The 10097-nt window shown below is 43.5% G+C and overlaps 1 protein-coding gene across 3 annotated transcripts in view; it reads right to left on the bottom strand.

Moving 5' to 3' along the window:
- Positions 1-2587: 2587 nt before the first annotated feature.
- The window catches only part of Vangl1 (VANGL planar cell polarity protein 1), a 53057-nt gene continuing 45547 nt past the window's right edge, over positions 2588-10097 (bottom strand). For all 3 annotated transcript variants that reach the window (XM_078027068.1, XM_021732976.3, XM_005334912.5), the window contains one exon: positions 2588-9661. In XM_078027068.1, coding sequence (XP_077883194.1) covers positions 9401-9661 — 261 coding nt within the window. In that variant the 3' untranslated portion in view covers positions 2588-9400. The remainder of the gene's footprint in view (positions 9662-10097) is intronic.

Genomic DNA, 10097 nt, shown 5'->3' with positions numbered 1-10097 from the left:
TTCAGTCATGCCTCAGACAAGATGGCCATTTCCTCCACTGAATCCTCACTTCACCCTGCGCAGCCTTCTCTTATGGAATCTACAACGGATTGACCATTCATTCCCCAGCATGAGTTTCTCACTTGTTAGTTTGCAATTAACCTTAGGGAAAAGGCAGGCTGATTTGGTTACATCTTCAGTGCCTCCGTTTTGATAGGTACTTAACAAATCTTATCTGTCTAAATACTCTTTAATCACAATGCGAAGCGAATTTTCTAACGATTATCTCTAATAAGAATATGCAAAAAAAAAAAAAAAACAAATCTAGTGATTACTGAAGGTAAATCTTATCAGAAAAAGATTTTTGGCTACACACCATCATCTATTCAGATTTTCTTAGGATAGCTAATTGCTACATAAATTTCGCTACATAAGTGGGAACAGAGAATCTCCTTGGTTTAGTTAGTGAGACGATTTCTAGTGTGGGATAGTCTATTTTTCGGAAGTGAGTAAAGTCTTTCAAAACAGCCATCATGAGAAGTAAAGCACACTGGGGTGGCGGGGAGAGGAGAAGCGCCAAGCCCCACACTCCGGGAATGGGTTGGCTGCAGCCATCTACTTAATGCATCCCCAGACCCAAATGTTTGCAAGGTGAATTAACAGTTTCTTTGGGGATTAATGTGACAATTTAACAATCTAAACTCTTTGGAGCAATGATGACTGGAATTCTTAATGATAATCTTGGGACCTCATAAAACTCTAACAATTCCCCCCAAATCATAGACAGTTAGATTGTAGCTGGTAGTTTTGGCATTGAGCATACTATCATGTCCTCATTTGAATAAACATTTGCTCATTGAAAAATTCGACAGATATTAGAATAAGATATGCTCCATGTATGTATAATAGGTCAGAATATTCTCTATTGCCGTGTATATCTAAAAAGAACAAATTTTAAAAAGAGAAAAAATAAAATAAAAGGATGGATCCTTAAATCTAACCATGTGCAGGTGACTGAAGGCAAAAAATGTGGGGGTGAATGGAAGAATTGATCAGAAAGCTAGAAAGGGAAAAAAAATGTTTGAGGCACCTGTGTCTGTTCTGCAGATGCATCTTCATTTTGCCCAAGACATTGTAAAGTCTCCGATCACAGAAGCACATGCAGATATGAACACAGAGTGCATACCCAAAAGTCAATGATGATTTTGGATTATCCATGCCCATATGTGAGCCTGTGTGATTAGAGAATACTTTCAGGAAGACCAATGGAGAATCGCCTCATGTCTCCTACAGCAGGGATCCCACCCATGCACACTCTCCTACTGGGGGGTTTTCTCTGGCTCTTGCTGTACCTGGTGCCATCCCAATATCCCTCACTCCACTTCCATGATCTGATGGTGTGTCATCTGAGATTCTTAAAACGCCTCCAAATTCTATAGCTACGACATGGGTAACGAATGAAAAGAAGAGCCTTTGGTTTCTATCTGCATACGGCTTCAGTCTTTTCTCTAGCAGGGCTTGCATGCACAGTTATGAACTGTGCACATCTTGGCCGATGGCCCAAAGAAAAAGTTTATCAATAATCTGCACAATGAATATCTTCAAGTCAGTTGCTTTCTTTGATCTTTGACCATGCAACTGATAAGAATATAATCGAGTACCATCAACATTCCATGTAGGTAAAGGATATCTGAGTTTAGCAATAGGTAATTACCAACATTTCTCTGTCAAATAATCAAGTTCTCTTTAAACAGACCTACCTAAAATAAGTAATTTAAATTGAATTGCCAAGCAAGCCACTCACAAAAACAATCCAGTACTCACCCCTCACCCCAATCCAGGGTCTGGCACTTTTCCTCTTTAATTGACTCAGTATCTCTTTCAGTTGATTTACTCCAAATCAAAAGGCCTGCTTCATCTCCAAGTTTTAGGGCCTAAGGTTTCCATTTTTAGTGATCCATTCATTCAAAACATTTTCTTCACCATAAAATGATCATAAAAAGCAACCAGTAGTTTTTGCAACAATAGTAATTCTACTTTCCAAATCTATTAAACTGTCTTGGTTTCCATAAAAACACGACAGGTTGTTGTTTTGGTTTGGATGTGAGGTGTCCCCCAAAAGCTCATGTGTGAGACGATGGCAAGAAGGTTTAGAGGAGAAATGGTTGGGTTAGGAAAGCCTGAACCCAATCAGTGAATTAATCATCTAATGGGATTAACTGGGTGGTGACTGGAGGCAGGTAGGGTGTGGCTGGAGGAGTTGGGTCCTTGAGGGCACACCTTTGGGGTGCATATTTTGTATTTGATGAGTGGAGTCTCTCTCTCTGCTGCCTGACCATCATGTGAGCTGCTTCCCTTTGCCAGACTCTTCCGCCATGAGGTTCAGCCTCACCTCAAGCCCCAAGGAATGGAGCCAATTGTCTATGGACTGAAATCCTCCTCTACAGTTGTTCTGCTCAGGTTCTTTGGCCACAGCAGCGAAAAATGCTGACTAAAATGGTTGTCTTTAAGAGGAAATCAAATTTATGCAAGAGTGAAAATGTTCCCTTACCAAAAAAAAAAAAAAACTTTTTAGATTGAAATAATCACACAAAAGAAAGAAACAATATACAATTTGGGATCTCAGTTTATTTTCCATGTTTACAGAATAAAAAATGTTTTATAGTTAATTGAGATGGGGGAGGGCTATCACTGGAGGACCCAAAAGGGAACAAAGTAACTTGGAGACCAGCTATACCGTGACCACGACAGATGCTAACACTGCTACTAACATCACAATGAGAAGAGGCCTCGTAGCATAAACTTGGAGATGTAAATGGACTTGCATAGATGGTTGCTGGTGTCTAATTCATTCCTTTGCACATTTAGGAATGCCCCAATAGAGCCCACCACCCAGTTAATGCAGCAGCCCACACTCAGGCTGTCTTATACATAGAGTGACCAGTGACCTTCAGCAAAGCCAGTTTGCAAAACTGTCCCTCCCAGTTACAAAGTACGGAACTAATTGGAAAGAACATAAAAGGTTACTGACCACGTTTTTTTGCAATTGACTCCATCAGAAATAGATAGAATGATTTTATCACTGAACTTTCTGTTTGATGCTGGAGTAGAAATTTAGAAATGTGGAGTCCTGCTAACAAAAGCAACTGTCAATTAATCTCTTCTCAAATAATCCCTGGCCCAGGCCTCTCTGGGCCTCTCATTAGCACCGTTGTCGAGGATGTGACAACCACAAAGTGAGTCAACTACCCTGGGGAGTCAGTATATGTCCTACATCTTCCTTGCTGGTGTTCTGCCCTCTATGCAATAGTTGTATATATAAATGACAGCTTAGAAATCAAATCTGGTTAAACATGTCAAAATTTAGGGGGTCCCAGAGTAAATTCATCGTAAAATAAGGAATTATCATTAAAGTTTAGTTTTTCGTATGTTCCCCCCTAAGTACTAACACATAAGTACTAGTACTGACATAATGCTAAGTACTTAGTACTAAGCACTTAGTACCTAAATACTAAGATATAATACTTCAATTTTCTGTGTATGTCTGAATATTTCTGTATTTCTGGAACTGAGGGGCACTTGCACACGAAAGCCACGGCCACCTCTTTCTTCCTGGTCCCTAGAACAGTGATGAATGCGCATCTATCTAAATCTCCCACAATAAGTTGAACTAGACTTGTCACCTGCAGATCAGATGCCCAGGTCCCATAGATAATTCCCTGAGCCATAGTTCCTTGTCCTCTCAGATGAACCTTTCCTAGACTTCTTAGGGTTTAAAAACTCCTAAAGGATGAACAACTTCACAAATGAAGGCTCCTGGCCACAAGTGAAATTTCAGATACATAGAAACACAGGTAAGTCCAGGCGGCTGTACATTCAAATACTGCGGTCCACATCCAAATCCAGTGCCAAAAGAAGTACCTAAGACACAGTTCAGATAATAGCTTGGGGGCTTGTTGCATTTGTCCTGGGGGCTTAAGAGGAAAGTCTTTTATTCTAAGATTAAAAACACTGATGTTTCTGAGGGAGACAGAACTGGTAGGCTGGTCGTGCCATATTGAAAGCAAACTCTTCTGTGCTGCCTCAGGCTTTAGGAATCTTGGGGAGACTCTAACAATGCATTAAAGAGATTTATTTCGCAGGTGAAACAAACTGGGTTATCTAGGAAGAAACGGGACAGGACCTAGCCAAAAGGACTCGCAGAGTCCTAAAGTCTGATTTTATTCAGTAGTTTTACATTTCTTACCCACCCTTTGAAAGCTCATCTTCTTTCTGTAGGAGAAGCAACCCTGAGGGATGAGCACCCCACCCTCCATCTCCTGCCTCCCACGGAAACAAGCAGCTGGGCAGAAAATGGTTGACGCACAACTGAATCCAAAACTTAAAAATAGTTCCCCACCCTAGTCCCATTTTCTGTCTGTTTTGTCAAGTCCTGAGGGCAGGTGTGGGGAAGTAGTGGGATGCAAATTGCTTGCTGAGAACACTTACGTCAAGGAGCCAAGATCCCCAGGCTCCAGACCTCCCAGGCTGCCCTGCAGACAGCCTCTCTCCCACCAGGGCTGAGCATAATGGTGTCCTTGCACCAAGAAGAGGCCAGGCCAGGTGCACCGAAGGCCCAGATGCCCATTCTGCACCCAAGGCCCAGATGGATTCTGCCCAAGCCAGCAGGGAGGGGAGGAAGGTGGGGAGGCAAAACTCCAGGTGGCTGCTGGGACCCACAGCACTCCTGTGTCTGGCAGCAGCTGCAACACTGGCTGTCTGGCAGGCTCTCCAGCAAGAAGGGGCCTTTTTGAGTTCTTTCCATGGACTACCCCAGGAAACCTTCCGGCCTAAGGGAGAAAATTGAAGGGATTATATAGTGCAAACCCCAAGTTGAAAGAAGTGATCCTGGCTCCCAAGCAATGCCCCACTGCAGGTTCTGATGCAAGGTGTGTCTCTAGGTCCCTCCTCCACATTCAGAAATGCCAAGCCACTTGGGTCATGCTTTGGGGTATAGTGGACAGAGAGGGACTGGTATCAAACACCTCTTTGAAATTCCACCTACTGGCCATGGGTCCTTGGGCAAGTACCTTCCTGTCTGACCTTCCTTTTCTCTCACCTGCAAAACTGAGTAATTCTTATCTCAAAAGAATGTGGGGATTGCAAGACTGTGCAGAGCAGGATCTGATATACAATACCTGATAAATATGTGTCAGTGTGATTCCTTTTCATCTGTGACCAACACACATTTTGTCAAAAAGTGACCCAAAATCTAATATTCTGGGCATCCGTGTGATTAAAGCTAAGAACAGTGGTTCTGATGGAGGATCTAACCATTCAAGAACTGCACTAGGGGCTCAAGAACAATCCACATTTTATTTATAATGGAATATGACATGGTGACATAGTCGTAAATTCACAGTCGTGATTTATTCTCTGTATGTAACAAGATCCATAAAGCAAAAACACTACTCAGAAATACTTAACATCACTTTATTCTAGCAGGGTCTCTGCTGCAGGCTGATTTAAATAAATATACTAATATTTCTGTGCTACTTTTAGTGACCAATCACTGGTTATTTTTTTTTCTTTCTTTCTTTTGGTAAGTTATATTAAGAAATAGATAGTAAGGCTTCCAGGGTAGTGAAATTTGAGTAGTAATTCTCTTAGAGCTTGACCTTTCTTTGTTTCTTGCCGTTTTCAGGTTATAGGATCCCCATGCAAGAATCTAGCTGCTAGGAAATCTCTCAAATAGGGCATCTGTAGCAACACAAACACCCTCAGGCATCCAGCCATACACACATTCACAAGTATCCGCTGAGACATACACCCACCTGCTACAGGTAAGACGGAAATTAAGATGGCTATGTACACACACATGCCATCTGCCTGTTACGCAGAGAAATGCTCACATCTATGGGGAAAAAACATCCGTGTGTGTGTGTGTGTGTGTGTGTATACATACACACCTTGTGTATACACACACACACACATACATATATATATATATATATACACACACACACACCATGTAGGGGCCTTTCACAGCAGAGATCAGGTGGAAAAGGGTAAACCAAGGGCTTGACTTTGCTGGTTTCACTGTGTGTCTGGAACATTCACTCGGTCCACAGGGTGGTGGTGAGGGGAAGCAGGCAATCCATTCCTATCATCCAAGGTGCTGGTGGGATACCAGAGGTACAAACTGTGTAAATATGTGCACTTGAGAAGATGACAGGCAAAAAAGGAAACAGGCCACCACCACTGACTGCCCCCAGAAGGGACAGGGTGAGCACCTCATTCCTCTCCAACACATGCTACAAGGCTGGTCTCGAAAAGGGAGTCCCTAGCTCCCAGCAAGGAACAGCGATGCAGCCAACACCCCAGGGCCACCTGGCTCTCACCTTGTGCTATTAAGAACTGGTCATCTTTGTAGATTTCAAGAGGACAGAGGAAGAAAGGCAGATAATAATAGTTCAGCCCCAAATGGGTGGTCAAGCATTTTCTCTACAGCTTACTTTATGAACTTCAGCAAAACCATGATGCATTTTGATTTAATAGTACATGATAGTACAAAGAATGGATAACTATCCAACTTTCTCTTTTCCAACTCCCAGAAGGCAGGCTTTTACAAAAATCTAACATTGAGTACATGGACTATTAAAAACTGTCATATTTTTTTGAAAGTACATACTTATTATGACCAAAAGTTCCCTATTGGTTAAAACTTCACCAGGGAAGCCAGCAATCTGAGACCTATACTCCTCATTAAGTTCTTCTTTCACATTTAATGTTAGATTTTAATAACTTAGGTTGAAAGTTATAGAAAATCTATAAACATTTAAGGTAAATGAAATCCTATCTCCTCTCATAGGAACATACACTCTACTAGCCTTGGGGCACCGTTTTGCCCCATTAGAAAGAACAGCCCGCTGTTTCCAAGAACTGAAATAAAAATTTATTGTGTTCAATTGTGCGATGCAGCTTTCTGCAACCTTACATTTTTTAATGCCATCTACATAGTTCCCAATGCACCAGTAACTCTAGCTATTAAGATGTCGAAAGTACCAAGGCTTTATAAGGATCCTGTATTTCATTTTGTTACTCTTTCAAGAAGGACTCAATACAAAGTTTGTGTAAAAAAAAAAAATCGATATTCAATTTAAAACAGAAACAATAATTTCAGAAAGTCTGACGTTCTCCTGTACAAAGAGTGGAAGAGGGAGACGATGGGGAGAGGAGGAGAGAGAAAATAAATTCCTTAATTTAAACCTTTCTTCACCCTGCTGGGAATGTACATGCCAAAGTGAATGAATCCAAATTAACTCCTTCCAGACTGGTAATTCAAGATACGGTTGGAAGCCCAGTATTTTAAAATGCCAATGAACAGTATCATTACTGACTCTAGGTACACACACACGTTCACGGCACTTCCCAACTGCACCGTATTCATGGCACAGCGGCTGGTCTGAGATGTTCTCTTTACGTGGCCCAAATCTCACATCTATTCACCCTCTCTTATCCTACCTAAGAAATATTTCCTGAGAAAGACATCATAAGGAATTTCCAGTTTGAAGGGACCCAGAGGCAAAAACGGGGAACAAAAAGCACCATGGTTACATGGTATGTGTTTTTCATAAACAGAACCACGCTGTTGAATCGTACATCCTGGCTCCACGCCACGCCCACGGCTTTCTCCTCCTTTCTCCTCCAGCCCATCTTTTTGAGCTGAAGGCTGCTGAATCAAGAACAATGTTAACTTGATTTCAGGTACAGTTGTAGTTACAGATATCCAAAGCCAATTTTAATTTTTAAAAGGACCCACAAAAATACCCTGCCGCTTGCCAAATGCATGGAATGGCAAGTGCGTGCGCAGACACATGGAACAACAGACATTTTAACGCTGCCATCCTCCACTGAGACGAGATAACTGGTCACCCTAAATATTGGGGAAAGGGAAGAATGATTACTTTTAATAGGTTCGCTGCAGATAAAGGAGGGTAAACAGAAGCACAAACCACTGAAAGGTATCTAAATGTGGCTCCTGAAGGCACTCCCCTGCAGCAGGATTTTGCCCAAGACAGATCCCCTGCCCACAGTTTGTGCAGCTTGGGGAGAGCCCTCAGAAGCCAGCTGCCTTTAAGAAAGAGATCACAGAAGAACCATTTTGAACTAGAAGATTGGCTCCCTCATCTCCTTGCCCCACACTCTGTAGCCTCCTCCACTTTTCCTCTCTCCACCTGACCAACAATTGAACAATTGATATATCAGGAACCAAGCGAGCCCCCAAGCAAGTAGCTGAGGTGATAAGTTGCACAGTGACTGTGGTCAGGAAACACAGGGACTGGCCAGCAATCGTTGCCAGTGTGAACGGCATTGTTTGGTCCCCCTTGGCAGGGCAGGTTGAGTTGCATGAGAACTTATTGCCCTAGGAAATCAGATGGCTTCAAATGGGCACCTGCCCACCCCAGAGTCACAATGTTAGTCTCCCCTGGTTGGTATGGATCTGTGGGGGAGAAGGATGGGGTAGGGTGGAGTGCAGCTCCTGCTGCAGCCTAGGAGGGCGTGCCAGTAGGTCCGCTCTACTGGGTTCTACCTGGTAGGCCATTCTTCCCTGTGGAAACAAAGAGCCTGTGGGCACACGTGGAGATCTTTGGAGAGCTGAGCTTGCCTAGACAGGGTTGCCCATGGGGTAGGGCCATAGTATGTATGTATGCTACAGAGGGTGGGATGGAGTGAAGTCCAGCTGGGCCATCCCAGGGACAGGAAAGGGCTCCCTGGTTGAATGAGCAGAGGAATGGGATCAGGAACAGAGCAGGAAGGTTTTCTCTTTGAAAAAACAAAAAAAGTAAATCACTTAATAGCTGTAACCTGATAGTGCACATTTTGTGTGTGTGTGTGTGTGTGTGTGTGTGTGTGTGTGTGTGGAGGGGAGATCTTTCTCTGAGGCATCTAAGGCAACAAAGAACAAAGATGAAGGCTAGGAGTCTCTGGAACTGCCTGTGATTCCCACACGGATGTGCAGGGTCTGGTGAAACAGAATCAGATGGGTCCCCTAGAATCCAGGAAGAGGTTGACCAGAAGCAACGGGGGATGTGGTCCTGGATCTGGACGAGAGGCAGGGACTAGTTGTAAGGCGAGGCTCCCGAGGATGCAGCAGCTCTGCTTTGGTTTACAGCCGTTGCAGACTCCAGAGAACGGCTTTTTGAGAAGTCCCCTCTATGAAAGTCAGGGGCCACCGGTCACTTTTTGTCAGGATGGCTCTCCCCTGCTTCCTTACGAATAAAGTGCAGATGGTCAAAGGATACTGGTCTATCATCTGCCAGTTTCAGTCATCAATGAAGAATAAAAAAACTTTTTTTTTTTTTAAAAAAAGACACCCCTCTGGACATATATAATTCTCTATATATTCTTCTTTTTATATAAAGACACAAATATAGGACTTTTAAACTGATGTCTCAGATTGTAGGCGAAGAACGAATTTGTGAGATTTGGGGTCTATGAACTCTTCGGAGAGGACGATGAATGGAATTTTCTTCACATTGACTACGAGGCTGAAGTCCAAGCATTTAAGGACGAAAACGATCCCATCCCGTAACCCGTTCGTCACCGCCTCGTCACTGATCAGTCTCCACTGCGTAGACAGCCAACGCTCCTTGTCATACTGCAAGGTGGGTCCGGCGCTGAGGTATCGTTCTAAGAAGGCCTGAAAGGAGAGAAAGATGGTGATGGAGGAAATAGAATCCCAGGGGAGTCCTGCCAGTAGCCCTCTGCACACCTAGGAATATGTTTTCCAAGTTCAACAAGGACCTCAGAGCGGTGCTTTTCTGGCCACAGCAAATTCCCACCAGATCCTCCCAGTTGAGTCATTCCTGAGGAGGGGAGACTTCTTGGACTTCCTCATTCCCCTGTGCCAATCTCCAACCAGAAGGTGAGGGGGTGGTTCCCACAGACGTGGGAATGTGGGGTGGCTGGCAGCCACGGTTACTTGGAAGTCATTGTAACTCCAAGGGCTGGACCCCACTGCTTATACTCCTCTACCTCTTCCAACTAAACCAAGCATGCCTTAGGGTCAGGGCAAACAGCAGGCTCAGAGAAGTACTCGATATAATCTGAATAGTATACTGAAAAAGCAGATCAAC

The sequence above is a fragment of the Ictidomys tridecemlineatus genome, chromosome 11 (assembly GCF_052094955.1).
Source record: "Ictidomys tridecemlineatus isolate mIctTri1 chromosome 11, mIctTri1.hap1, whole genome shotgun sequence".
In the NCBI taxonomy this organism is placed as follows: domain Eukaryota; kingdom Metazoa; phylum Chordata; class Mammalia; order Rodentia; family Sciuridae; genus Ictidomys; species Ictidomys tridecemlineatus.
The sequence above is the reverse complement of the archived record's forward strand: the minus strand, read 5'-3'. Positions and strand labels throughout refer to the sequence as shown.